This window comes from Drosophila ananassae, chromosome 3R, assembly GCF_017639315.1.
Source record: "Drosophila ananassae strain 14024-0371.13 chromosome 3R, ASM1763931v2, whole genome shotgun sequence".
NCBI lineage: Eukaryota > Metazoa > Arthropoda > Insecta > Diptera > Drosophilidae > Drosophila > Drosophila ananassae.
The window spans coordinates 26,777,995-26,805,299 of record NC_057930.1 but is presented as its reverse complement, the minus strand read 5'-3'; the positions used below and the strand labels follow the sequence as shown (position 1 = coordinate 26,805,299).

The following is a 27,305-nucleotide window of genomic DNA, read 5'->3' as shown; positions in this document are numbered from 1 at the left end:
ATCGTGGGTCGGATGATTAAAAACAGAACCACTAATCCTTGGAAAAATCATTGTAAAGCCATGGTATAGGTTGTCCAGATCCACTAATGCACTGAAAGGAATTAGTTCGGACTTTGCTAATTTGAATTTAACGCAACAGCCTGGCTTTCGAGGCGGAGGTGGGAGTTCCTTCTCCGGCCCGGAGTACGCAGTACGCAGATAACGAAGACATTTTAATTAGGCGTCCCGGCGGCAGATGTTTCGCCCTGATTGCTGTCAGTGCGCCTCTCCGCCCCGGCTGAGTGGGTCTTGTAGAACGAGCTTTGCACAATTCATCTCGCATCGCACCTCGGCGATATGAATCAAAAACCTTCGTTGTAGTTAGTCGGCGGACTTTGGGGGCGGGTATACGAATAGCGACAGAAACAATTGGGGGCCCAGGCCAGATGCTCGACGGAGGAGCACCCTCTGAACACCACCCTCTGCTAATAAATCTTTTCTATAAGGTATAAGAAGTAATATCCTATAACGCAGACCTCTATTTCAAGAAAGGTTCTCAGATTATTCAACAGTGAGAGACTATTTCTATGTCACAAGTCCGTGAAAGCTGTTCCGGATGAATATTTCATGGCAGGCAGCTCCCAGGTGTACCCAGGGGGTACAATGAACCGAGCACCGTTCGGCGAGTGTTATCAACGCCACTTGAGCCAATATTTCGCGCCGCTCGTCGCTCTACGCTCGATGCTCTCAACTTGGCAAACAACAATAACGAGGCACACTATCACGGGGAGCTGTAGTGGATTTAATTCATGCCGAAGGTAGAAAAGCACGCTCAGCGCCAATCGGCGGATCCATTCAGTCGCCAATTGGGAGCGCTGCCGCACATCAGACCGCCGCTGTAGAATGGGAGAAGTTCCGAAAATCACAGACCTGGCGAAGGTGATCGAGCCCCACCTGCCGGCGGGAGCCACCCTGGAGTCGTACACCAGTCGCTACCTGACCAAGCCGGGGGAGAACTATGGCAGCATCATGCTGGCCGTGCAGGCCAAGGTCCGGGACGCGAACGGCGCCGTCAAGGAGCTGCCGCTGATCGCCAAGCTTCCGCCTCTGACGAACGACCTCTACTGGCAGATCTTCCAGCCGGAGCGCACCTGCGTGACGGAGAACGCCGTCTACAAGTTCCTCTCGCCGGAACTGGACAAGCTGCAGCTGCAGGCGGGTATCCCGCCGAACAAGCTATTTGACGGATTTCCGCGCTACTACGGCTCCCGCATCTCCCTCGACGCAAGTGCCACCAAGGTGGACAGGGACGCCGTGCTGGTGCAGGAGAACGCCACCACCCGAGGCTACCAGCCGGGAAACCGGCACAAAGCCTACGACCTGGGCCAAACCGTGCTCATCCTGCACTACCTGGCCCGCTACCACGCCCTGCCGCTCGCCCTGCGCCTGAAGAAGCCGCAAGTCTACGACGAGCTGGTGCGTCCCTACTTCCTGAAGTTCGACATGAACACCAACATAGCGCCCGAGGAGAAGGCGACGATGGACAGCGAGGTCCTGAAGGACATCCGGGCGGTGGCCACCGAGGAGAAAGATGTGGAGCGGGTCAAGGAGCTGCTGGGCCTGTACGACGACTTCCAGGCCGGCAAGGACGAGGAGGACGGGCCCTTCACCTCGCTCGTGCACGGGGATCTCTGGATCAACAACATGATGTTGAAATACGGTGAGTTCCAGAGCCTTCTTATCAGTGAGAGCCCTTCTGGAAGAGTGTTCTATCTATGCCCCCCTTAGACGAAGACGGCACTCCGATCGGCGTGAAAATCGTCGATTTCCAGATTGCACAACACGGGTCCCTGGTGCACGACGTCATCTTCCTGCTGTTCTCCAGTGTGGACGTGAAGGTTCTGGAGGAGAACTACTACAACTTCCTCAGCATCTACTACAAGGCCTTCGTCCAGAGTCTGAGGGACGTAGACGTGGACACCAGTGGCTACAGCTACGAGGCGTAAGAAGCCCTATAGGCATGGAGGACTATCTTTTGATACTCTATTGTGCGATTTCAGGTTCCTGGCCGAGGTCCAACGCGTGGCCCACATCCAGCTGCCCCACGCCATCTTCATGATGAAGGTTATCCTGGCCGACAACAGCACCATCCCCGACGACTTCAAGGATGTGGACTTATCGGTTCTCTCGAAGAACACGGGCATCAAAACTATCCTCTCCCACTACGAGGCAGTCCTGCGGCTGGCCAAGAAGTTTAAAGTATTCTACTAACTTATAACCCCCCGATTCCAAGTTCCAAATAAAAATACGCCAATTCACTTCAAAAAAACCCGGAGTGTTATCAGTAATCAGATGACGAGCGGCTTTTTCAATACACTTTAATAAAAAAAATATTAATTTTGAAACCACCTACAAGTGTGTGAGACTGTTATTATTTTTTCGATGTGTACTGATTACGGCCCACCCTGATTACGGCAGATAATCAGTGTGGCTGCCAGATTCTAGCCCCCAGTTGTCGAAACACAACCTACGCAAACGTAGCAGCATGGAGGAGGTTGCGAAAGGACTGCCCGAGATACTGAGCTTCAGAGAGGTCCTCGAGCCACACCTCTCCGGGGCCCGCCTCTTCAGCTACCGGATGAGCAGCCTGACTCAGCCGGGGGACAACTACGGCAGCGTTCTGCTGGCCATCGACGCTCGGCTGGAGCTTCCGGACGGATCACTCTCTGAGAGGCAGCTGGTGGCCAAGGTGCCCCCGAAGGACCCAAAGTTCTGGCAGTTCTTCCAGCCGGAACGCACCTGCCTCACGGAGAACGCGGTCTACCAGATCCTGGCGCCGGCACTGACGACTCTGCAAGCTGAGGCAGGCATCCCGGAGGAGAGCCACTTCGCGGGCTTCCCTCGTTACTACGGCTCGCGGATTTCCTTGGATCCGGACTCTCCCAAAGTGGACGAAGATGCCGTGTTGGTTCTGGAGAACCTGCGCAGCTCCGATTTCCTTCCAGGGCAGAGGCTTCGGCCTATGGATATGGACCACACCCGGATGGCACTCCAGTACCTGGCAGAGTTCCACGCCCTTCCCGTGGCCCTGCGGCAGCTGAAGCCCCATGTGTTCCAGGAGCAGGTGATCCCCTTCTTCCAGAAATTCGACTGGCATGCGGCGGCTCCCGAATGGAAGGCCGTCATGAAAGCGGAAACCCTGGAGGACATCCGACAAGCCACCAACAACGACCCGGTCTTAGTGTCACGGGTGAAGGAGTTGTCTGACAAGTTCTTTGAGTTCCTGGCCTCCCCGCCCGACAGACCCGATGGCCCTTTTACGAGCATCATCCACTGCGATTACTGGATAAACAATCTGATGTTTCAGTACGGTTGGTATGGTGGTAGTTAGTCCAAACCAACTAAAGCGTCTGTCACTCCCCCCTAAACATAGTCTTTATAGTAAGTCTTAAGTCTCATAAAGTCTGGGACTATGAGTTCTATGAAAGTCTGGAACTATAATCTCCCGTCTGTAGAATCAACAGAAAGTCAAGACAACTATTTTTACAATCTATAGTAAATGGCTCTATAGAGTAGATAGTGATAACCAATCTAATATCAAGTGTTTTTTCGCCAATTTTGCTATTCAAACTTAAAGATATGTGTTTCAAACTGTAATCTCTTCAAAATCTATTTCGCCATTTTCAGACGCCTCCGGCAAGCCCACTCGGCTGAAAATAATAGACTTCCAGACGGCCCAGTACGACTCCGTGGGGCATGACATAATCGCGTTCCTGTTATCAAGCGTTGATACGGCCATCGTCGAGATACACTTCGAACACATGTTGGAGACCTACTACGAGGCGTTCGAAGCCTGCTTGCGTCGCGTAGGCGCCGACTTATCGGGCTACAGCTACCCGGAGTAGGATAAGATACGAACTCTCTCCAATCTACCATAGATATGCTAATGGGCGTGATCTTCCGCAGGTTCCGGGCGGAGGTGAAGCGGGTGGCCTACCTCCAGGTGCCCCACGCCATCTTCATGACGCGCTTCATCCTGGCGGACTCGGCCAGCGAGAAGGAGCTCTCCGACGTGCTGCGGAACCCCGGGTCGGAGCGCATTGCCCGCAAGCTGAGTCAGATACTGAGCCTGGCCCAAAAGTTCGACATTCTGTACTGAAGCCTAATAAACCGCGTCGATCGGAGATTGAATTCCCAAGCTCTAATTGGCTAATGACCTGGGTGGGGGGCTAATTGCCTTGATGCTTCTCTGTTTGGGGTTCAGTCGATGGGAAATCATGCGCCGCACCTGGCCAGCTCTGGTGACCATCGCAGCTTGGACGATGCTGCTGCTCCAGCAGCCCGACGAGACTGGGGGCAAGGAGGTAGGTGGATAGGTGGATAGGTCTGAGGAAGTCCTTCAATGTCTCAACTCCCTTCCGGTTCAGAGCTGCTTCTACGTGACCTTCAGCTACGCCAACTGGACGGACGACCGGCCGCGCTTCATCGTCAACATGACCTTCTCGAACCAGTCGGGCATCGGGTCGGTGACCACGATCAACGAGGAGATAGCCTCGCCCATCTCGCGGCTCCTGATTCTTCAGCACTCGGCCCGGACGAAGCCGCGCACCATCTACAACGCCTCCACCCGGCTGTGCGACCTGCAGACCCTCTTCAACTCGGTGCCGCTCTTCAAGCCCGCGAAGGACAACATGCTGAAGCAGAGCAACTACACCATGAGCTGCCCGCTGACCAAGGGCACCTACGCCATGTACAACATGCGGGTGAGCCCCAAGAACCCGCTCCTGGGCCTGCTCTACCAGCCGAAGCACACCTTCTCGGTGAAGGGTGGCCTCTACGAGGAGCTGCCGCGCGGAAGGGTAAGGCCCCTGTCCACCTACTTCATGACTGGCAAGGTGGTGAAGAGGTCCTGCGGGGCCAACGAATGAGGCTCCAATAAATCCGAGCAAGCAAGCAATCCCCAGTATTTTCCCTAACGAGCCTGGAACTATGCCACAGTATCTGTGTCTCGGGGGCGACTCGAAATTATGCCACACTCCCGTGCCACTCTCGAAGTAAATTACATATGGAGCTGACTCTAGCGATGATTTTGGGGTGTTCCCACCTCACTCTCCCAGAGTTCCCGAAACTAATTACAATTATCAAAAGAGCAATAGCCAGAGACTTGTGGGTCTTCCCAGACAATTTCGGGAAGATGGGCAGACAGCCCTAGATACTACTTATCCCTGGAATGGAACCGAGGCCCTCTGGGGAGAGTGAATGAACTTTAATATTCAAACAAAGAAAGTAGCCAAGTATCTGAGGATATAATCGCCCCAAGGCACGAGCAAAAAAGCTGGCCCCTGGGACAGTCAACCCTGCTATCTGGGAGAACCTCCGTAAACAACTTGCAGTGGAAATAACACCGCCTTATCGGAAAACCCTTATCACGGACGAGTCTTCGCCCTTTTTTGTTTGTTGGGCTCTGGGCCTGGCAATGTGGCATCATGTTGGGGCTCTAATCGCACTTTTGCCATTAGACTTTTGGAACTTTTCAGATAGTGCGAATAGAACCAATTAATAATAATCACATATTTAAATAATTATACGGCTGATTCTGCGTCCGTCATCATCCGGCTGGCTAGGAGCGCCGGAATCACAGCCGGAGGAGTGAACTTTGCCTGGTTCGATGCGCCAATCAGCAGAAGAACGGACCGGAGATCACTTGATGGGCGCGTGTGGGCGATGACGCAAATATTGCGACTCGTGCTGGTAGACGGGGAAAGTATAAGTAAGCCAATGGACCTCTGCTATAAATTAGGGGGCGAAAGATCTGGGCCGCCTCCAGGGGAGTGCTCGGAGAGGCAGTGCTCTCTGGTATGATGACTGACCGCTACACTATATACCAAATAGAGTTCTTAAAGACTAGAGACCTAAAGAGTTGCCAAATCGGAAGATCGTATGATTCAGTGGCCTCTCCAGAAAACTATCCCCTATAGACGGGGTTCTACGGGTTTAAATATAGCCTCCTGTCACGGCCAAAACGCTGGCAGTGGCGTGAGCACCACAAAATTAGATAAATAGGCCAGATAATGCCCCCGCTGTCTGGGCGGGCCGCAGAAAGCGCAATAAAGACACGCGCCAGGAATGGCAGTTAGCTCTCCTTACTATCTTCAGAAAGTCGCCGAAAGTCTCCTGCCCTGGGGCGCTACGTGACGGTGTCGATTTCTCGCTAAGCTCTATCACCTGGACTGCCTGCCATATATTCTCGATCGCACTATGGGCAGCACTATAAAGTGTAATCTCGACAGGCACTTAAACAGGCACATAAAAATAAACAATGTCCCCAGCAACGATGCCACTACACCTGCAGCCCCGCCGAGAACGGGTTTCGCTTTTATGGGCGTCTGTGACGTTGTCGCCGCGTAATACGGGCTGGGAGTTGTAATCCGGAACGGCGTTATCAGCAGTTGGCTCAAGGGCGAAGGGGTTTCTTGGCCTAGTTTCGATTCGCGATCGATCCCACCTTTGCACTCCCAGGGGGGCCCACTGTGCCCGACCATCACGCTCTGCGGCCGTGGCCGTGCTCGCGGGCTCTGTTCTTCGGGAATATTTATATTTATTTCTCTAAACACCCTGGTGGGCAGAGGTGGAGGTGGGTGCGTGGAATATTTCTTGGCAGGCGCCCCGATGATTATATCAATTAGATTTCAAAAGTAATTCCTATTCCGTTGCCCCGTCACTATGATTTATGGCCCGCTGGGCGATAAGGCGACCCATCTATTCCGCTGACCGAGTTAAAAGGCACACCATGAAGCAGAAGCCGGAGGAGATAGTGGTCAGGCATCTGCAGGCCCAAGGCCAAACTCCGGGCTTATCAGCCGGCTCAGAAAGCTGTTTTCTGCAGCAGGACATTATAGAGTTGCGTGCAATGTGGTTTCAAGACTGATAGACTCTGGACTGATAGCGAGTACAAAGATCTGGAATGTGCATTGGCGGGTTAGAGTGGCGGCACGTGGATTGGCCACATTATCATTATGGGCCCGATTCGCTGATAAGATTGTTATGCTTTCCGCCGAAAACATTCTTTATCACCGCCCGGCCGAGCTGCCGCCAGACCATCCGTAGTATCAATACCACATTATGCAAATCGGCTGCCTAGGCAGCATAACTGGATCTCCACTGCATTGTAAGAGGTGGTCGGCTCGGCATGGAACCCGTTCCATGCATACCAATGAACCTGCTTTAATTCATTAATGACCTGGTCTGGTCTGCGGAACTCTCGCGTTCTGTGGCGTCTTGATTTCGGTTGTTTATGAGCCTTAATTATTGCGTCTATGAGCCACTATCGTATGCTGCAACGGCAACGGCAAACGGGTTGTTTGGTTCGACGGCGGCGGAGGAATGTGCCCCCGCCTCGTGGGCGATATGCGAGCGTAGTCGGCCGTAATCCCTGCCGATTCCTACACTATCTGTTTGCGCCCAGCGCCTTATCATTAGCAGCCATTGCACTACCCAGTGAGCCCCCTAATCCGCACCTGCAGTGTCAATAGTGCCAAGTGCCCCTCCTGGGAGGGTCGCCCCAATGGACTTGATTGCGAACCGCTGCACTCTCCCAGCCACATGCATATATCCATCAGCTGGGGCCGTATATCTGCCCTCCATCTCACATATAGACGGCTGTAAGCAGGCATACATTTACTCATGGCATATATGTATGTATGCCTCCGATCTCGGACGCACGCATTAATCTTTGGAAACTTTCAGTGTCGCCTCAGCAGAGGTGGGGGGAAAACTTTCCATTAAAAACAAGGCCTTGGATCACCGCAGATGTCACACTTATTTACAAACAAGCTGTTCTGTTCTACATTTTAAAATTCTGCCGCTTTTCACAACAATTGCAGCGAAACGAAAGCTCCCCACCCGACAACTGAGCAGATAGCAAGAAAATAGCAAATAATTTGAATTTAGTAATGTGTTTGTTTACAACTTTGTGCTTTTACTCGAAATTTGTTTATTTGAATCGCATTGGAATTCTTAAATTCAGGGTGCTTGTACTAACGATAGAGATACGTAATATATGCGCATATAATAGCTTTAAAATGGTACCAAACACTGAGATGTTTTCAAAATCTTAATTATCAAAACTCTCCGCTACTCAACAATGAACTCTAAACACGATATGGTTACTAATATGGATCTCTTTCCGGGGTTCAAGTGATATCCTTCCTTGCTCAGCGTACCAGGTTAAGTGGTTTAATTTTGTATCCCTGCCGGGCGATTAACAAGTGAGGCCGGCGATAGCTGCCAGCCGGAGTGTAGGTTACTAGTATTTATTAATTAGATTAAAGCAACGATACGGTAAACATACTTAGTAAAATATTAATGGCAGAATTCTCAGTTTCAGGTGTTCTGTCACGCCCGCCCACCCACTCCTAAAATGCCTAAATGCTAATGCACGCCACTCGTGCCAGCTCTAGCTGCTCCTCCTCCTCCTGCTTCTGTTGCTGTCTTTTTGTTTCTTTTGTATTTTGGACGGGCAACCTCCTCCTCCTCCAGGTGCCAAATCATATCGAAAAGTAGCCGAACGGTACGCTATATACAAAACGGATGTCTCCAGGACCTCCTCCCCTCTACTCGTTCAGGAGGCAGGTGCGGACGAGGGCGCCGCACACGGCGTACGGGTCGCAGTTGGAGCTCGGCCTCCGGTCCTCGAAGTATCCCTTGCCGGCGGTGGCCACGCCCCGCGGCACTCGCACACTCACGGCCCGGTTAGCGACGCCCCACGAGAACTTGTCAATGCTGGAGGTCTCCAGGCGACCCACCAGCCGCCGCTCGTTGTCCTTGCCCTCCTTGGGGTCGTAGGCCTTGATGTGGCGCTGGTGCTGCTTGCTCAGCTTCTCGATGGCCGCCTCGATGGCCTTGATGCCGCCCTCGGCGCGCATAGCCTTTGTGGAGAAGTTGGTGTGGGCGCCGGCTCCGTTCCACTGGCCCTCCATGGGCTTGGGGTCGAAGGTCACCACCACGCCGTACTCCTCGGCGATGCGCTGCAGGATGTAGCGGGAGACCCAGAGGTCGTCGCTGGCCTTCAGCCCGTTGCTGGGTCCCACCTGGTACTCCCACTGGGCGGGCATCACCTCGGCGTTGGTTCCGGCAAAGTCGATTCCGGCGTACAGGCAGGCCACGGCATGGGCCTCGACGAGGTCGCGGGCATAGACGCGGTCGGCTCCCACGCCGCAGTAGTAGGGGCCCTGGGGCGCGGGGAAGCCGTTCTCCGGCCAGCCGAACGGGCGTCCGTCCACGTCCAACAGGGTGTACTCCTGCTCGATGCCGAACCAGGGTTCCTGGTCGCCGATTTTGTCGACGGCTGCCTGGAACGAGGCCCGCTTGTTGGAGGCCGTGGGCTGGCCGTCGGCGTTGTAGGTGTCGCACAGGACGATCACGTCGTTCTTGCCCGGCTTGAAGGGATCACGGTAGATGGCGCGCGGCTTCAGGGTGGTGTCCGAGTTCTCGCCGTGGGCCTGGTAGGTGGAGCTGCCATCGTACTGCCAGTCGGGCAGGTCCTCCACGGAGCTGGGCACCTTGTCCAGGACGCGGTCCTTCAAACGGATGTTCTCGCCGGTGCCGTCGATCCACAGGTAGGTGGCCTGCACCCGGTTGGCGGGCGTCTCCAGGTTGCGGTAGCGCTGCAGGATGCTCTTGTCCAGCGCGGTGTTGGGCGAGTTGGCCAGGAACTGGGTGCGGGCCGTGTTGGAGGTGCGCAGCAGACGGATCTGCTGGGTGGCGGGGGCCACCAGCTCCCGCTTGAGGAAGAGTCCGGCTACGCGGAAGGCCATGATGCTCCTGGTTGGGAGAAAGGGAGCGGACGAAGGACAAAAGGACACGGTTAGTGGTGTACCGACACGGGTGGGTTGTGCGCAGCCACCCAAAATGGATTTGGCTGAGATGCGTCGCACTTATTTTATGTAATTAGTTGGCGGGGCGCGCACACAACACACTCTTCCTGCCACTGTTTATTTTACTTTTCTTGAAACTTTTCAGCGCCAAGTGGGTGTGTGGGCTTCCAGGCCACGCTTCCAACTTACTGTGCTCTGCTCGCTTGTCCACTCTACACTCTATCTACAGTTATGGCACTGTTTCGTTCGTTGCTGCTGGCGCGGATGTTGGGGCTCGGGATGGGATGTGCAGTTGCGTTGCTGCTGTTTCTGCTATTTCTGACTCGACTGCTTCAGAGGCTGCGGAGCGACTGATGAGGACACCCGACCAGTACAGAGTTTGGAAGGCTTGTGAGCACCGCCAGCGACAACATTCACTTTTTTTCGTTTCGTTTCAGTGTCTGTTTCTGTTTCAGTTCAGTTCGATTCGATTCGGCCGCCTCGGGTTTTTCTTTATCACGTTTGCAGTGGCTGCGACAAACGCCGACGCAGGCAGCGACAGAAGCAGAAACAGAGGCCGACGAGGCAGAGGCAGAGGCAGAAATAGAGGCCCCCGAAGGTGGCAATGGTGGTGGCGGTGACAGAGGAGCCTCCCAAAGACCGACACAGACAGAGGCGAAGAAGGAGAGGAACGGGCCTCCGCACAGTGGAATGAGGCGCCAGGCCTGGCGGAATATTTCAAGGCTGCGAGATTAGGGGGCTTATTTACCGTTACTTTGCCACATGTAACTAGTGATGCGACACGGTATTCAATACACTGAGAGAAATGAAGGGTTACATTGCATGTTACTTAGTTTGTTTGGAGAATCTGCTTAGAGATCAGGTGCTTGGAGACTACAGAGGAATAAGAGAAATACTCCCATTTGAGACACTGTTCCGAGTAAACACAGTTCCCTCGCCGAGTGTTCCAGAGATGTTCCATGTTCCCCCACGTTACAACATTACAACATAAACAACGCCACAGCTGCAGCTGCAGGACAGGGACAGGGACCGGCTCAGGGACAGAGACGGAGCAACAGTTACGACGCATGACGAGGAAGTGCAGGCGACCTCTCTCACTTCGCCACTTTCTCTCCGGCGCGAGGAGACGGCGCACCACCTCCCGGCTGGCTCTCACGCTCTTGGATACAGGCCTGGTACAAAGTTCATCCGTCTGCTAGAGGGATGCAAAGTAATCGAATCAGTATCAGCTGGTTTTGTTATTTTTCGAGCTAGGGGGTGAATCGCTGTGAAGCATGGAACAGGGAAAGCAGTCGCTGGAGTGGGAGATCCACTGCCATAGCCCTCCTTCCCCAAGATTAAGCCAAAAAGGGTTGCCTACTTTTAGGCTTCTGGTTCGTAGAAGTGATTTCTACACGGTGGGTGGTGCCAGCACTGATGGGCAGAAGTCACTGATTCCACACTGGGAGAAACTATAATTAGTTATATCCACATTCGATCTGTTTTTTCCACAAAAGGCTTAGTGGCCAGGCTAGTGGCTAGCAGGCTGACATAACAGTGGCCGCCGTAATCGGGCCAAAACAAAGCGGCCAGAAGGAAAGCCTGTTTGGCTTCAGCCATGTGTGTATCTGTGTGAGTTTCCAACACCTTCCCTGCCACACTCGTGATTGCAACGCTGCACTGGCACTGGCTTACTACGCTTTTCCAGTTGCGTGGCATCGCTTCCAGGGTACGGCCGGCTTCAGTTTTCTTTCGCAAGGCGCCTCGACAGCGTCGGCTTCGAGCTTGTGGCGTGTAGCGTGTGGAGTGTGGCATGGACAAGAGCTCGACTCCATTGTTTTCCGACCGAACGACCGTACCCGACCCGACCCGACCCGCTGACACCACGACTGTCTGTCTGGCCAGCCAGTTGGCTCCTTTCCGAACTCGCGAAGGCCACCTGTTGCTGGTTACATGAAAGCCCGGAGCTCCGTCATGGACAAGTACAGTTGGCGGCAGTTTTTGGAAAACAATAACCTGTGAGTTGTGTCACCATTACCACTAGAGTACTGCGTATAGCTCGGACATAGTTGGGGAATGAAATCATAGCTGGGCGCCGCAACAAGTGGACTAGACAGAACTGCAACCGGTTTGTTGACATCTTCGTGATTTGAATATCAGATATGGGAGGTGGGAAAGCTTCAGAAGATTCCCCCACTTGAGTCACCATTGGCTCTATGCAAAATAGGGGGAAAAATTAACCCAGAGTTTCGCCTCCATAGCGTTTTCATTGGGAAGTTGGCGAATCAATAAACCGGTTTGGCTTTGCTCACTTTTGCAACGGTCTCGTTTACACTCCAAGTGCAGTTTTCAGGCCCGGGCTTGGGCCAGTGCCAGTGCCAGTGGCTTTTGCTTCTGCCAGCACTTTCGGCTGGCTTTTGATTACTTCGCAGTTAGCACGACGGCTGTTGTAAGTCATTTTCCAGAGCATCGGGCTAATTTATGGCCCGGGAACTGTGGTAGGGACCTCCCACGCCCCAGCAAACAAGGCGCTGGGAATGACCTCATGCCACACTAGGTTCGGGGTGTTGGCGACACACTCCCGCCAGTGCCACAAGTTGGCCGTTAAAGCGACTCTGGCTGGGGGACTGACAGACTGCCTCCTAGGCCCCAAAGGCCACACAGGCCACTGAAGCCACAAATGAGTTTGCTCGGAAAACACTTACTTTATCGAGCTGGAGCCCCACCCTCCTCGATACACTGGGAGTCCAATTAATGCCTTTATGGCTGAATACCTACGGGTACCAAAGTACACCTACGTTTATCAACTGGAATGGCAGCCGTATCAGCCGTAGATTGGAGCCGCGCGATAGCCCGGACAAGAACTAATGAGTCATTGGCTGGCGGGTAGTTCAGCCCGAAAGGGTCAACTGGTAGGACACCTTTCAGAGCAACGCTCGTAATAGTCCCTGAACCTCGAAGCGTGCGAATCGAACTATATATTATCTCCCACCGATAGTGGCGATAGGATTATCGCAAGACTCTGCTATAAACATTTCAGGAAAGGCTGGCCAGATAAGGAACAGAACATTGTACTTGGTGTGTTCTCATACATAACATAGGAAGTAGTTGCTAAATTACCCAGGTTCGGCCGAGATTAGCCCGAGATTAGAGCTTTTCCCCAGCGATATGCGAGTGGGATTCTTCCGGAGACTTGGGAGAGCTCCAACCTGCTCCACGACTATTCTCAGAGGCAGCGCGAGAGCAGTCTCTTCCTCACACGCTCAGGCACTCAGCCACTCTGGCTGAGGCACTCACACAGGCCCATCCCCGTGCAGCTCTCGCTAGAATCCGAGCCAGAACTGGCCGTGTGTGTGCGAGTGTCGACGGCGCTCTCCGCCAGCGGCTTCGGGCTTTGTTCCACTGCCGCGACGGCTGCCCAGTTCAGTTGCGATCGCGACGCGAGCGAGTCAAGTCATCAAATTCGGGAAGCTCGACAACCGTTTTCGAGCAGACGGGTGGAAAATTTCTCTCATCGAACCACACGGCGGTGGTGGTGGTTGAAACGAGAACGTAAACGCGAAAGGGGCAGCTGGGGCCACAAAAGTAACCCGCTGCAGTAGTGCTATCAGTGGCAAAGTTCACAAACACACACACTCCAGAGACACTCCAGAGAGTGGTTGCACTTTGATTTTCGAGACAAGAACGCCTCAAATCGAACAAGATGACTAAGAACGATAATGCTAATCTGTTGAACGACAACAGGCTGGGAACCGTGGGCGGAGCCGGGCAGCCGAAGACCCAGATAGTGCCCGCCCAGCCGAAGACGCTCCAGCACCTCCCCAAGCGCCCGGCGGTGGACCTGGCGTTCCACAACCTCACCTACCGCGTCAAGGAAGGAAACCGCAGCAGTAAGTACATACCTACTATATATGGGCAGGGGATTGGGATTGGGAATGGGAATGGGAACGTGAACTGCACGCGCCTGCTCACTCCAACCTGCCTCACCTCTCACCTATCACCTTTCAGCTTTCAACTCTCAGCGATTTAATTCTCTTTGTTTTTGCGATTAACGACTGTTCTGCGGAGCTTCCCCCTCATTATGCGCCGTTGTGAGCTCCATCTCCGGAGCTCCGTAGCTCCGTAGCTATTACGCACTTCCCTGCCCCTGGTGCTGCCCCTGCCCAGCGGGTTTGACTTGTTTGCTGTCAGTGCTCCGCGTCGTACTGGTTTCTGGTTTCTTTGTTCTGCTAGTATCAGCGGTAGCAGCAGCGTCAATGGCGTTGCCACACCGTAGATGGAGGGGGAGGACTTTGGCCGGAGGGCTGACTAAGCCCGGAGCCAGACTTACATGAGCTGCCCTGGCGAGCTGGCGGGACAAAGTTCAGTGGGTTCCGGAGATAAGCCGTGCCAAATACCCCGATATCGCCGCCTCCACCAGTTGAATCGGGCGATGCTCGCACCAGGAATGCCAGTGTACTCGCTCTTCTCTTGGCATGTGCGAGAGCCTCTGCTCGGCTCGTGTGTATCCCCCAGTATGGTGGGGCCCGGGCAGCTGGAGGGAGCAGCTGAAGGGGATCCGGCGCCGTTAATGAGCAAAACATTCTAATGCCAGCACTGTTTGTGCTCGAGTGTTTGCAGGCTGCTTGTGGGCCGTGGCTGGCGGACTGTGGCATGTGCTGGTTGCGTTGGCAGGGCGATTAGGGCCAAGTCACTACCAGAGAGACAGTAGGGCTGGCCCGGCTCCCAACTCCCCCCGGGGAGACCCCAATTAGCGGCCGATCGAGGCCATTTTGAATTCGTTATGATGGTTATGGTGTTCGTGCGAGCGCAGCTGCTTTGTTCTCAGCCGTCCAGTCCGCCCAGTCCGTCCGTCCGTCAATCAATAAAAGCAACAGATACACAGATACTTGGCTACAAAGGCGTATCCAGTTGGCATACAGATACTATACGCAGTTGAAAGGAGCAAGGACAACCACTGCGACGGGTCGATGCATCCCGTTAGAGCCGGTTCTCCGGCAAGTGCAACTGTAATTGGAGGCGACTTGAACTTTGCTCGGCCACTAACTGCGCGCGAGACTCAAAGGTCGCGTATCTCTATCTTAATTGAGATTGAGAGCCAGAATGTGTGTATACCTGCTCTGCGGCGGAAGAGGGCACTGGGTAGTGGGCACTGGGCAGCACCATCTGCCGTGCCGCGACGTGCTAAGTTTCTCGGCCAATACAAACAATGAGCGCAATAACAAAGTGCTTTTGCGAGTGCTGGCTCCGGCATGCTAACTATGCCATTTGCGACTTGTGTTTCTGCGGCGAGCAGTTGGCCAAAAAGCGATTCTCAGATGCTTGCTGGCCTCGCCTTGGGACTGCTGCACTAGCCCCGCCTGGTCTGGCCTGGCCCGGCCCATTATATTTCGGCCAGCAAGTGGCCCTGGACGGGCCGAGTCACACTTGCAAAAAAAGTGGTAGACTGGGAAGTGCTTTGTTTTCATTATCGGCCAATTATACTACAGATTCCATGCTCCGTTCTATTGTTTAAGCAATTAGCACTCACTAGAGTGGGCTAGAGACCTGGACTTTTGTGGAAAGTTTGTTCCCAGTGCAGGGTAGGCCCTCCGTCCTTGGTGCTTCTTTGCGCAATCTCCTTGGCCAACCTGAATGGAGGCACTTGTGACCGCATCGCTTAGCCAAATCAAAGCTCTGGCACGGCCTTAGATCCGACGGAGACCCACTTTCTGGGCTGTTACAGCCGACTGACAAGTGCCGGCAACAGTCGCGTTGCGTAGCTAGTGGTTACGACTAGCTAGTCGCAGGCTGACAGCTGCTAAGGTTCACTGCCAGCTTATTGCCAGCGGAGGCTTATTGGGCAAGCACCAGGCTAAGCCGAGCTCGCTAATAATAAAATTTTAAAACGATTACGGCCCCTGCACGAACGGGTCTAATAAAAGCCAGGTTTCTCTTCTGAGCGGGTCACGGCACTTGGCTCTGCTACTTAGAGTTACGACACGCCCGAAACTTGATATTTTTTGTTTAATTGAACAGCTTAAACGCCTCTATTAACTCGAGCCATAACTCCTGCCTGCATTAACCCGAATGCCCCTGCCTTTGTGATCTGATCTGATCTGATGAGTGATCGCCATCTCCGGCAAAGACTGATAGCCGGCCAGAGCCGCGCGTGCCTCTAGAACTGGTTTATTAGCATTTTTCGAACAGCATCTGTCGTGGCTTGCGAATCTCCATGAATATGGGTTCCGCAGCGGAGACTACTTCCGCACACGGAATTCCATTTAGGAAACTGTGATTCGAGAATCGCAGCTACTGAGACGGATCATCTAGGGGACTAATAAGCCACTCACTCTGTAGGAATTTGAGGCTTTTTGCTAAGCCATTGTTTCTTTTTCGGGGCTTGTGTTCCCCAAACCGGCCATAATGGGCCGGAGCGAGTAATCGCAATTGCAATTGTTCGAAAAATCCCTGAGTCGCTGGAATGCGGCTCTCCAATCAGTCGCAAGAAATACGAATTCAGACAACAACAATCGCCGAAAATCACGGTGGGGCCAACGACCGGGTTATGCCTTTTGATTGTCAGAGTTTGCGATTTTGTTTACCTATCGACTCTCCACCTATGCACCCACTTCCACCTCTCCTTCTACCTCCACTACCACCTCCACTTCCACCTCCACTTCCATCTCCACTTCCACCGATAGTTTGGGCTTTCGAGTGGCCCCTCTTGGGTTCAACGACGCGGCGTCAGAAGGCCCATCGAAGAGCCAACGCATATCATACTATTTTTAGTTATTAATTTGGCGTCTTCGTCTCGTTACAGATGCGAAAACCATTCTGAAGGGCGTCAGCGGACGCCTCCGCTCCGGAGAGCTCACCGCCATCATGGGACCGTCCGGCGCTGGCAAGAGCACGCTGCTCAACATTTTGTCCGGCTACAAGTGAGTAGAAGAGACCGACTCGTCATTTGCATTCAGACCGTGTAGAAGCTACTGCCCAGAAGCGAGTCCGATTCACAATTCGCCGAACGCACCTGACCTTGTGCCAGCTGCCAGCCAGCGAGTGCGGCCAGCGGAATGTTATTAGCGAGCCCTGTATTATCAACAGAAATAATTGCGCCTTGATAAGCATGAACTAACGACCCTTTCACGGTCGCCTGTCGTCGCCGGTGCCTGTGCCTGTGCCTCTTTCCCTCTCGTTTTCTTCTTTAATTATATAATTTATGCGCAACGCACAGTGATCCGATCCGATCCGATTCGATTCGATACGAAGCCCAGGGCCTATCTTTATTCGTTTATTAAAAACGCTAAATTCTGCTGTAGCGTAATAATCATAAACATTTCAGTTAACCAGCCAGCCCAGCCCTAGCTGGCCAGCCACTTGTTACCAGGAGGTAGTCCGCTTGTCGGTCAGCTGGCCGAGTCAAACAGCGGACAGGAAACCGATTTCTGTCATGCTATATCGTCGTATCGACTGTAATCAGCCATTTCCATACCCCAGCTTGCCCCTGTTTTATTAGTTTTAGAACACTTGAGTGGGAATGCGCCACCGGTGGGCCGGACTTCGGACTGGTGCTCTTTGCGCAACAGTTCCCAATCGCTAATACTTTCGTATATCAAACTCGAGCAACATAGATAGGAATAATAAAAGCACACCGATTACTTGCAATTAGCAAAGATAATGCGGACACTCCCCAACAACATGGTGAGTTGGATCTAATAACTACAGATCGAATAGGGACTAATCCTGAAAGGGGACTAAAAGGAATGGAGGTCAGCTAGTAGCTAGTAGTCGTATGACGCAATGCCTGATAACAGATATTAGATGTTTTATGCCTTGAAAATAATAACATGTTTATCTCTCCACCCCCAGAACGTCGAGCATCGAGGGCAGCGTCACCATGAACGGGGCCGAGCGCAATCTGAGCGCCTTCCGGAAGCTCTCCGCCTACATCATGCAGGACAACCAGCTGCACGGCAACCTCACGGTGCAGGAAGCCATGACAGTGGCCACCAACCTGAAGCTGAGCAAGAAGTTCACCAAGCCAGAGAAGAACTCCATGGTAAGCCGATAATGGGGCGAGGCTTAGTCGGTCTGGCAATTGGACAAGGTTAATCAGAACTCCCTCCCCAGACTCAGCAAAGTGTATTTTTAGCTGGGCGCGGGAACCAGTTCTGATCAGCCTGAGACCGTGGCCTCAGAGCCAAAGTAGCAAGTCACTGCCGTCGGACGAAAATAGAAAATCACTTCCCCCTACAGACTCAACCTCTAATCCCCACCTCCTCTCAATCTCCCCCAGATCGACGACATTCTGCTGACGCTCAGTCTGAGCGAGCACCGCTACACGATGACCAGGAACCTGTCCGGCGGACAGAAGAAGCGCCTGTCGATCGCCCTGGAGCTGGTCAGCAACCCGCCCATCATGTTCTTCGACGAGCCGACCTCCGGCCTGGACAGCTCCACCTGCTTCCAGTGCATCCACCTGCTCAAGATGCTGGCCGCGGGCGGCCGGACGGTGATCTGCACCATCCACCAGCCGTCGGCCCGTCTCTTCGAGATGTTCGACCAACTGTACACCCTAGCCGACGGCCAGTGCGTCTACCAGGGCAGCACCAAGCAGCTGGTGCCCTTCCTGTCCACCCTGAACTTGGAGTGCCCCAGCTACCACAACCCGGCCAGCTATGTCATTGAAGTGTCCTGCGGAGAGCACGGCGACCACATCCGCAAGCTGGTGGAGGCGATCGACAACGGCAAGCGGGACATCCGCTCGACCGCGGACTACGCCGGGCTGAAGGCCCGCAACGACCTGGTGAAGGTGCAGAACCTGAAAGCCATCCTGGACAAGAACGACGCCTCAAACGTGAGCGGCAGCAAGTACGAGGACAACCTGAACCTCAACAACGGCCTGGCGCTGAACGGCATGGTGAACGACATCGTCAAGGACGGGAACGGTAGCACCGCTGTGGTGACCACCAACGAGAAGGGCGACGCCATGATCGACGTGGAGAAGACGGTCAACTGCACCACGGCCCTGCTCACGGAGGAGATCACTTCGCCGGAGCGCTACCCGACCTCCCAGTTCCACCAGTTCTGGGTGGTGTTGAAGCGAACTCTGCTCTTCAGTTACCGCGATTGGGTGAGTTCCTTGCAGGCCCTCCTACCGAAGCATCCCCTGACTGTCCTCTCTCCTCCAGACCCTCATGTACCTGCGACTGTTTGCCCATCTCCTGGTCGGATTCCTCATCGGCGCCCTCTACTACGACATCGGCAACGACGGCGCCAAGGTGCTGAGCAACCTGGGATTCCTCTTCTTCAACATGCTGTTCCTCATGTACACCTCCATGACCATAACGATTCTATCATGTAAGTGGCGTCTGCTTCTGATTGATTCTCATTGCCTGATGACCCCATTCTTTCCACTCCAGTCCCGCTCGAGATGCCTGTGCTGTTAAAGGAGAACTTTAATCGATGGTATTCCCTGAAGTCGTACTACCTGGCTATATCAGTGGCTGATATTCCGTTCCAAGTAAGATCCTCCTTACAAGTTATACAATTGCCTCCATAACACTCCATAACACTTCCCTCCACAGGCAATCTTCTGCGTCATCTATGTCTCCATCGTGTACTACTTCACCTCCCAGCCGTGGGAGATATTCCGCTTCTCCATGTTCTTGTCGGCCTGCCTGCTCATCTCGTTCGTGGCCCAGTCCGTGGGATTGGTGGTGGGCGCCGCCATGAACGTCCAGAACGGCGTCTTCCTGGCCCCGGTCATGTCCGTGCCGTTCCTGCTCTTCTCCGGCTTCTTCGTCTCCTTCGACGCCATACCAGTGTACCTGCGGTGGATCACGTACCTGTCCTACATCCGCTACGGATTCGAGGGCACCGCCCTGGCCACCTACGGCTATGGACGCGAGAAGCTGCGCTGCTTCCAGACGTACTGCCACTTCAAGTCGCCGGTGACGACGCTGGAGGAGCTGGACATGGTGAACGCCAACTTCACCCTAGACATCGTGGCTCTGATTGTGATCTTCGTGGTGCTGCGCATCTCGGCGTACCTCTTCCTGCGCTGGAAGCTGAAGACAGTGCGCTAAGCGGGCTCCTGCTGTTTATGGTCGAAAAGCTTTCCACGTACCTACATTTATTTAGTTTTGGAGGAAGCGTCTTGGGGTTCTAATCCACTATTCTTGTACATGTTATTTTTGCCTAGTTTTTAGTTTAAGTGATACAAGCGCACAGCACTCTTTTGAGAATTGATCGAACCAAACATTTCAGAACCATCTTCGATGAGAGAATTGATAGCTCAGTAAGTTATTAACATCATTCACCCAAAATTTAGCCAAAAACCGTATTTTCGATACATGTCTGCATGTATTCATCGATGCTTTGAATGTCTGTGAATAAACGCCTTTTTTAACACACCTCCCTCTCTATCGTACACTTTGTCATGTAACTTAAGGAGTACCCTTGCATTCTATATAGTCTGGGCCCCCGTCCAGTTATATTTTGTACCAATTTTTGAATACAGGTTTACGATAAATAAATGGTATTTAAGTGTCTTCAAGATATACATATTTTATAATCACATTTGTATTTATGCATAGTGCATTTGTGGAGGAAATAAAGATAATAAACATACAAATTGTGTTTTTCTGATGGTTCTGGAGGGTAGTCGAAGGCCTAAAAGCTTCAAGACTGCAAGCAGTGAGAATCATACGATTAACTTCAATATCTGCAGAAAACGGAGAGCCAATTAAGAGCAATCATTGAAAGCAAAGCTTCAATGGCTATATAGATCTCTGGTGCCAAGTTAAGATCAGATTCCCAAAGAGACCTCTCCGGCTGGAAAAAGCTCTTGGCAGCGCCACCTACCGAGCGTCGAGGTGGCGTTATCAACGACCGTTACCAGCGACCCGGTCTCCTCAGAGTGGCAATTAAGCGAAAGCTCGGCCCGGGAACAGCGGATACAAAACGAATCGGGCCGTCAAATTATGCGGCATGGCCCGGGCCAGACTCCCAGCTCGGTGCTTATGCCACATTTCTGGCAGGCAGCCACTTGTGGCGCGCGTTCTGGTGCCGGCTGTTGCAATGAGTCGGCAATTTCGCCTCGGATATGCCAAAAATGGCTTGTAATGGCTGTGCGCGGATCGCTCCCAGTAATCACAATCGTTTTGCAAGCCTCTGGGTGATTTTTCAATTTCATACCCCAACACTGCTGCTGCGAGCTGGTTCCCTGCTAGTTCTTGCGCAAAAAGAAGCCGCAACCAGATTGGGATTAAGGTAGGTCTGTGGCCTGGGCCTGGGCCCATCACTCCACTAGAGGGACAAAGGGGAGAGCAACCTTATAAATAGCCCGGCTAGCATCCTGTTTCCAAACTGGTTCCATCCGATCCCGCCGCCCAAGGGCAGAACTGTTCCGACGCCTTTCTTTGTCTAGCAACCTGGCACTGGAAGGGGCACTGCCAGCAGTTCTTCCTGCGGTGAACGGGCGCTCAGTTCGGTTTCGGCCGTCGTCGGTGCAACAAGTCGTCGGGACGCCTCCTCGCTGTCTGGTTGCAGCTCCGCCTCTCCGCCGCCATGAGAAAGAGAGTGGAAAGCCAGCAGCGCCGCGTAGAAAGTGGAGTAAGTGCAATGGCTGCATGGAAGCCACCCGCCGCCCTCCGGGCTGCCATTGCCCGTGGCTGGGGCCGTGCCAGCGGCAGTGAGTGGCGCACTTACACAGCATAGTAAACAGGGGGTTCGTTGAACCTGAAAGTCGGGAAAACAACTGCAAGAATGCGCGACTGCCAGGGCTCGAATGCGATAGAAATTACACTCGGATTGTATACTGAGGCCGCTTATTAGTCGGTTGCTAGGTCAGTAGGGGGAGTTCCTTATCAGCGCGGGCTCCAAAAAGGGGCAACTGACCCAAAAGACTACTGTTCCAGATCAGTGCTGCGTTCTCGAATTCGGTGCACATGTACTGGTGATGATACGAAAGTGGTTGCTTTCGTGAATAGTGATTAGCTTCTCAGCCCCCTGTAGCTCCCATTAGATATATATCCACTCTAGCCTTCTTTAAGGGCTATTGTTTCGTTTGGGAGACTACTTAACGGGGATAGGTAAGCACATCAACTGCCGAGAGTACTCCTCCGCAGTCAAACAATGCCGGGAAAACCAGAGAATTGCTATGCCCGTGAGCCCTGTTCGGTGTACTCCCCCGATAATGTGTGACAATTCTGGCAAATGTGTAATTACTTGCGAAGCGGACTGATGAGGCAGATACTGAAGCGTATTTATTTGTATTCCGCGCCTCAATGTGAAATTGTTAATCGCGAACAGCACAAAGCTACTGCAAAGTTCAACATTCGCCGCTCCAGTGCATTTGCATGCGCCATTACTCACGCAGCAACGTCCAAAAATGAAATCAAGTTGAAAAGACTGAGTGATTCGCCCGCCAAGTACCCTAGAACAGCTCGAGGGAGCCCCCTGACTGAGTGGCCCAGCCCACTCGGCATGACATTTCTTTGCTGGGTATCCAGTGGCCCATGAGGGAGGCCAATGGTCACGCACTCGTTTCATAGCACTGGCGATGAAAATAAATGCTTTCCACAGACAAAGACAAAGACACAGACAGCGAAGCCCACATACGTATCTGTGTGCCCGCGATCGGGCCACTATATAGAGCACGCAATCAGCTCCCGAGAGCTCGCCGGGAGCGTACATTGCGCATTCGCATTGTGGGCCGGCGGCTATCAGAGAGCTTAAAGCTTCCGCCATGGGTTTCCGAACCCATTCCACTGATAAGAAAATCAGTTCTCGAAAGTGCAGCTGCGACGGCGCATCGTGATGATTGCAGAATCGCTCGGCCCTACTGGCGATTGCTCAGCACCAGCCCCACCAGCGGGGCGGAGAGCCAGAAGCCCGGACAGCCGGAGTCGGGGATCGCCGGCCACTCATTCCGACACAAGTCGAGCAGGCTGTCAGTCAATTGAAGGCAGCGCTGCCTCGCGGTCGAGGGATCGATTCACTTAAAAGGTTCTTGCTCGGTGCCCGCAGTTCGTTTCAAGAAATGCAAATACCCTCTGCAGTACGGCGTGTAATTAAAAAAGAATGTCGCCCCGCGGGGCCAAGTGGCCAGCAATCGGACTGAGACTAAGCTCCCCAGACAAATTCGGCAAACTGGTTTAATAAGCGACTACTCGATGATTATTGAAATTTTTTTCTGCGATGCTGACAATTAGTTAACCCTCTACCCTCCCGAAGAGAATCGCTTAGTTCAGGAATTAGGCACGCCAGTTTCGCGATAATACAGCCCACTCCCACTGGCTCAAGTGGTCGTTGGCCTGGCGTGCGTGCTAGGCCTTAGTACACAACTAATTTAAATCAATAGTCGGCAAAATAACATACTATTTAGTGGACTACTCGCATCATTCTCCCAAATTGCTGACTTTTAACGGGTTAACGTTTATTTTTCGTGCAATCTGCGCCTTCAATATTTAAGAGGAGTGCGCTATCGGGGGGTTATCAGCCGCGCCAAACCTTTGCCGAACACAGCTTTCGCTGCCAGTGTGTTACTAAACAGCTTATCAACCAGATGCCTTTCCAGGAGCAATGACTTCGAGCGTCTAAGCAGCCCAGCAGCCCAATCCCACGACAAGCCTACGACAAGAAGCGTCCATCGGAAATGGAGGCGACCATCAGTACAAACTCGCAGACCAGCTCGCTGCAGTACAGCAGCGACATCAACGCCATCAGTATCGAGCTGCCGGAGCACTCGGAGGACCTCCAGTCGCTCACCGGACTAAAGTACCTGCCAGCCTGGCCGGCGGTCAACCTGCAGTTCTCGGACCTCGGCTGCGAGGTGCCCGATCAGGCAAACGGTGAGTAGTTGCGCTGAATCTGTCGTGTTCGACAGCCGCCCATTAGCACCGATAATTGCCCGCATAATTCCCGCAAATCGCTTGTTTTGCGCGCTAAATTGCAAATAAAAGGGCAATAATTATCCCAGTAATTTCCAGCCAATAAGTGCCTGTTGCATATTGTTTCTGACCTTTCGACTCTTTCCTAAACACCTGCACCGGCAGCTGGCAAGACTAAACAGATTCTGCGGGGCGTCCACGGGGAGTTCCGCTCCCACGAGCTCACCGCCATCATGGGGCCATCGGGAGCTGGGAAAACCACGCTGCTGAACCTGCTGGCCGGATTCGGGTACGATAGACAGATAAGCCTTCTAATCTCTGACAACTAATGTGTCCACATTCGAAAATACAGCGCCGTGGGCGATTCCGGGGAGATACTCGTCAATGGCAGTCCGCGGGACATGCGAGTCTTCCGCAAAATGTCCCGATACATCATGCAGGTATGATTTCTTTTGGACATTCTTCATTACTTCTTCTTGATTATGAATCACTTCCCGAGCAGACGGATGTGCTGGACCCCCAGTTCTCGGTGCACGAAATGATGCTGCTCTCCGCCCATCTCAAGCTTGGGAACGAGCTGGATCTCAAGCAGAAGCTAGAAGTGGTAAGTGCCACATGGATCAGGACAAAATTGATATCAACTCCCTCGAAAATTCCCTCCAAAAAGATCGACGAAATCCTGGAAATGCTCCGCCTGAAGGGATCCAAGCACACAATGACCCCCAAGCTGTCTGGTGGCGAGCGAAAGCGCCTGTGCATCGCCCTCGAACTGGTCAACAACCCGCCCGTTATCTTCCTAGATGAGCCCACCACGTGAGTAATCCGGATAATAGCCAGCCAAGTGCCAAGTACTAAGTGCCTACTCATGCAGCGGCCTGGACGACTTATCCAGCTCGCAGTGCATCGCCCTGCTCAAGTCGCTGGCCGCCGGCGGCCGCACTGTGATCTGCTCCATCCACACGCCCTCCGCCAAGATCTTCGAGATGCTCGACACGGTGTACGTGCTCGCCGAGGGCGAGTGCATCTACCAGGGCGGCGGGGCCAGCATTGTGCCCTACATGGAGCACCTGGGCCTCAGCTGCCCCATCACCTACAACCCGGCGGACTTCATCATCGAGGTGGCTTGCCGGGAGTACGGCGACTCCTACCACGAGCCCATGGTGAAGGCCGTCCTGAACGGAAAGGTTACGCGATGGACTCCTCCGCTGGAGGACGGCAAGGCCACCCCCACCAAGACGGACACCACCTCGGGCGCCTCGTCCTTCTACGAAATGGAGCAGTTCGACCTGGAGCTCAGCCCGAAGCTGCTGCGGGCCAAGTGCAGCTGGTGGATGCAGTACAAGCTGCTGCTGGTCCGGATGCTGCTCCAGATGTGGCGGGACAAGTCCTACATCAAGCTCAAGTTCTACATGAACATCGTGCTGGCCCTGCTCGTGGGTTCGCTGTACTTTGGGATGGGCACCTCGGCCTCCAAGGCGCTGTTCAACTTTGGGTTCATGTTCACCATCGTGATAGCGTACCTCTACCTGCCCATGATGCCGGTGCTCCTATACTGTACGTGACACGATCTTCCTGAGATTTCATTTAATTTTTGTATCCGTTTCAGTTCCCTCGGAAATAAACCTCCTGAAGAGGGAGTACAACAACCAGTGGTACCGCCTGAGCTCCTACTACGCCGCCATGGTCTCCTCCAAGCTGCCCTCCATGTTCGTCCTGGCGGTGATCTACCTATCCATCGTGTACTTAATGTCCAGCCAGCCGCTGGAGTGGTTCCGCTTCGTCATGCTCTTCTCCATCGCCTTCGTCACGGCCCTGACCTCCGACAGCTTCGGGCTGCTCATCTCCAGCAGACTGAGCCTGGTGGTAAGACGCAGGATCTCCTCTAAATGGTCTAAATCAGTCGCTCACCCCTTCTCGTTCCAGAACGCCATGTTCATGGGCCCCGTGCTGGCCGTGCCCCTGATCCTGCTGTCCATCTACGGGATCGGATACGGCCGGGGCAGCTACATATCGCCGCTGATGCGGTTTCTGATGCACCTGAGCTACCTGCGCCACGGCATGGAGGGCCTCGTCGCCGCCCTCTACGACTACGGCCGCGGCGACACGATCTGCGAGGACACGGAGATCTTCTGCAGCTTCAAGAAGTCAAAGGTGCTGCTCGCCTTCCTGGGCTTCGAGCAGATGCACTACGCCTGGTCGCTCTGCTGCCTGCTCGGGTTCTACGTCCTCTTCACCGTGGCGGCCTACCTGATGATCCGGCAAAGGCTGAAGAGATCGGCGCCCAACCCGATCGTGGCATACGCCTTGGAGTTGCTCACGAAACACTTTAACTTTACGTCGTACAATTACTAGAGAAACCAGGACGGGGACGGGGACAGGGACGAGGTGATGGTTCCTTAAACTAGTGTTAGACGCGAATAAGCCATATGACCTAGACTAAGATTCAGAAATGTATTTTTAAGACAGTCTTTAAGGGAAAATGAGTGATATGCGGAGAGATCCGAATAAACTGTATTCAAATACAAACATAAAGCTGACTATTTCGAGATTAATAATTCTGAGGGATCAACACGTGTGCAGCCTAGTGGAGTGCTGCATGGAATATGAAGATTAGACAAAAAGCAGACTACAATTTCTTTAAAAAAAACTTTAAATGGCGTAAAGGAACATTCTACGAATTATGAAATGGTCTTTACAATAGCCTTCTATTTAAATAAAAATAACATATTTTTATGCAAAAAATTTAAAAATATAATGACTGTGTAATATTTTAGATTTTCGCTCAAACTTACTCGCTTTTTCCGTTTTGACACATTCTGGTATTTTAATTTCCTTTTTAATAGTATATTATTCTCCTTATTGTCGGCGGATGTCCAACATTTTATCAATCAAGCTATTTCTTCCAAAATTCAAGAAGATTTTTCCAGATACAGGTAGTTGGGCAGTATATTTCTCTGGTAGTTGACTTCCCGAAATGAAATGAATGGAATGTTTTAGGAAAATTTCACTTCTTATACTTATGTATGTATACTTACTGTTTTTAATACAAACAGCACATGCTTGATTTGTGAATTATTATGTTTACGAAGAAATTCCATCGATCATGTCATCATGTCATAATCTCTCCTCAAAAATAAACATCAAGTATCTTTGAAGTAATTTGGTGTAAAAGTTATTAAAAAGCAACATTAAAAGACAAACAATATAAAAAACTTACCCGCTTCTTGGTATTCGGTAGATAAAATCATTATTTTCTTCTATACTCATTTTTATTTTCTCTTAATTTTTGTTCGATGCTGAATTTCGTCACACATCCAGTGCATTCCAGCGAGACTTCCAGGAAACTTAAGTACCGTTATATGTGCGGCGCATTTTCTAGGTGCTTCAGCGGCTCTAGAGGGTTCCATCACAAGAGCAAAATGATCTCGATCTTCCTTTACTCTTCCTATTGAGCATACTTTACCACATTAAAGTAATTAGCAGCAATAATTCTTATCAAATACCGGAGTATATTTAAATTTCACAGGTTTAATCGCGCCCTGTGCAAAAATCACTATTTTCACAAGAGATAATCTGCTAGCTTTTGTCCAAAATG

The 27,305-nt window shown here is 52.6% G+C and overlaps 6 protein-coding genes across 9 annotated transcripts; 5 read left to right on the top strand and 1 right to left on the bottom strand.

The window, feature by feature from the left end:
- The first annotated feature begins 813 nt into the window (after positions 1-813).
- LOC6497857 lies at positions 814-2,384 on the top strand. The gene is made up of 3 exons (XM_001961545.4): positions 814-1,699; positions 1,768-1,981; positions 2,040-2,384. The coding sequence occupies exons 1-3, from the start codon at positions 883-885 to the stop codon at positions 2,248-2,250; spliced, it is 1,242 nt and encodes a 413-aa protein (XP_001961581.1). The 5' UTR covers positions 814-882; the 3' UTR covers positions 2,251-2,384.
- An 89-nt stretch (positions 2,385-2,473) lies between these two features.
- On the top strand, positions 2,474-4,177 carry LOC6497858. Its single transcript, XM_001961546.3, has 3 exons — positions 2,474-3,350; positions 3,667-3,880; positions 3,946-4,177. The coding sequence occupies exons 1-3, from the start codon at positions 2,525-2,527 to the stop codon at positions 4,136-4,138; spliced, it is 1,233 nt and encodes a 410-aa protein (XP_001961582.1). The 5' UTR covers positions 2,474-2,524; the 3' UTR covers positions 4,139-4,177.
- A 119-nt stretch (positions 4,178-4,296) lies between these two features.
- LOC6497859 lies at positions 4,297-5,540 on the top strand. Its single transcript, XM_044716566.1, has one exon. The coding sequence runs from the start codon at positions 4,473-4,475 to the stop codon at positions 4,905-4,907; it is 435 nt and encodes a 144-aa protein (XP_044572501.1). The 5' UTR covers positions 4,297-4,472; the 3' UTR covers positions 4,908-5,540.
- Positions 5,541-7,932: 2,392 nt separating this feature from the next.
- Positions 7,933-10,306, bottom strand: LOC6497681 (glutamine synthetase 1, mitochondrial). Its single transcript, XM_001961548.4, has 2 exons — positions 10,044-10,306; positions 7,933-9,801 (listed from the first exon to the last, which is right to left on the bottom strand). Exon 2 carries the CDS (start codon positions 9,792-9,794, stop codon positions 8,592-8,594), a length of 1,203 nt encoding a protein of 400 aa, XP_001961584.1. The 5' UTR covers positions 9,795-9,801; positions 10,044-10,306; the 3' UTR covers positions 7,933-8,591.
- Positions 10,307-13,244: 2,938 nt separating this feature from the next.
- Positions 13,245-20,447, top strand: LOC6497860 (ATP-binding cassette sub-family G member 1). Its single transcript, XM_001961549.4, has 7 exons — positions 13,245-13,723; positions 16,636-16,753; positions 17,685-17,874; positions 18,112-18,948; positions 19,007-19,175; positions 19,238-19,338; positions 19,403-20,447. Exons 1-7 carry the CDS (start codon positions 13,537-13,539, stop codon positions 19,901-19,903), a joined length of 2,103 nt encoding a protein of 700 aa, XP_001961585.2. The 5' UTR covers positions 13,245-13,536; the 3' UTR covers positions 19,904-20,447.
- An 846-nt stretch (positions 20,448-21,293) lies between these two features.
- On the top strand, positions 21,294-26,247 carry LOC6497861 (ATP-binding cassette sub-family G member 4). Of its 4 annotated transcripts, none has more exons than XM_032451750.2 (9): positions 21,294-21,431; positions 23,398-23,671; positions 23,876-23,999; positions 24,063-24,150; positions 24,213-24,314; positions 24,378-24,523; positions 24,582-25,264; positions 25,317-25,573; positions 25,634-26,247. In XM_032451750.2, the coding sequence occupies exons 2-9, from the start codon at positions 23,476-23,478 to the stop codon at positions 26,060-26,062; spliced, it is 2,025 nt and encodes a 674-aa protein (XP_032307641.1). In that variant the 5' UTR covers positions 21,294-21,431; positions 23,398-23,475; the 3' UTR covers positions 26,063-26,247. The 4 variants fall into 4 exon arrangements, with proteins under 4 accessions (XP_032307641.1, XP_001961586.1, XP_044572498.1 ...); XM_001961550.4 differs by lacking the exon at positions 21,294-21,431 and adding an exon at positions 22,587-22,826; XM_044716563.1 differs by lacking the exon at positions 21,294-21,431 and adding an exon at positions 22,587-22,878.
- The last annotated feature ends 1,058 nt before the right edge of the window (positions 26,248-27,305 follow it).

Coding starts and splice junctions, on each gene's coding strand:
- LOC6497857 (XM_001961545.4), top strand. CDS start 883: ATGGGAGAAGTTCCGAAAATCACAGACCTGGCGAAGGTGATCGAGCCC. Junction 1,700..1,767: donor CAACATGATGTTGAAATACG/GTGAGTTCCAGA, acceptor TGCCCCCCTTAG/ACGAAGACGGCACTCCGATC. Junction 1,982..2,039: donor AGTGGCTACAGCTACGAGGC/GTAAGAAGCCCT, acceptor GTGCGATTTCAG/GTTCCTGGCCGAGGTCCAAC.
- LOC6497858 (XM_001961546.3), top strand. CDS start 2,525: ATGGAGGAGGTTGCGAAAGGACTGCCCGAGATACTGAGCTTCAGAGAG. Junction 3,351..3,666: donor CAATCTGATGTTTCAGTACG/GTTGGTATGGTG, acceptor CGCCATTTTCAG/ACGCCTCCGGCAAGCCCACT. Junction 3,881..3,945: donor TCGGGCTACAGCTACCCGGA/GTAGGATAAGAT, acceptor GATCTTCCGCAG/GTTCCGGGCGGAGGTGAAGC.
- LOC6497859 (XM_044716566.1), top strand. CDS start 4,473: ATGACCTTCTCGAACCAGTCGGGCATCGGGTCGGTGACCACGATCAAC.
- LOC6497681 (XM_001961548.4), bottom strand. CDS start 9,794: ATGGCCTTCCGCGTAGCCGGACTCTTCCTCAAGCGGGAGCTGGTGGCC.
- LOC6497860 (XM_001961549.4), top strand. CDS start 13,537: ATGACTAAGAACGATAATGCTAATCTGTTGAACGACAACAGGCTGGGA. Junction 18,949..19,006: donor TCTTCAGTTACCGCGATTGG/GTGAGTTCCTTG, acceptor TCTCTCCTCCAG/ACCCTCATGTACCTGCGACT. Junction 19,176..19,237: donor GACCATAACGATTCTATCAT/GTAAGTGGCGTC, acceptor TTTCCACTCCAG/TCCCGCTCGAGATGCCTGTG.
- LOC6497861 (XM_032451750.2), top strand. CDS start 23,476: ATGGAGGCGACCATCAGTACAAACTCGCAGACCAGCTCGCTGCAGTAC. Junction 23,672..23,875: donor GGTGCCCGATCAGGCAAACG/GTGAGTAGTTGC, acceptor CTGCACCGGCAG/CTGGCAAGACTAAACAGATT. Junction 24,151..24,212: donor TGTCCCGATACATCATGCAG/GTATGATTTCTT, acceptor CTTCCCGAGCAG/ACGGATGTGCTGGACCCCCA.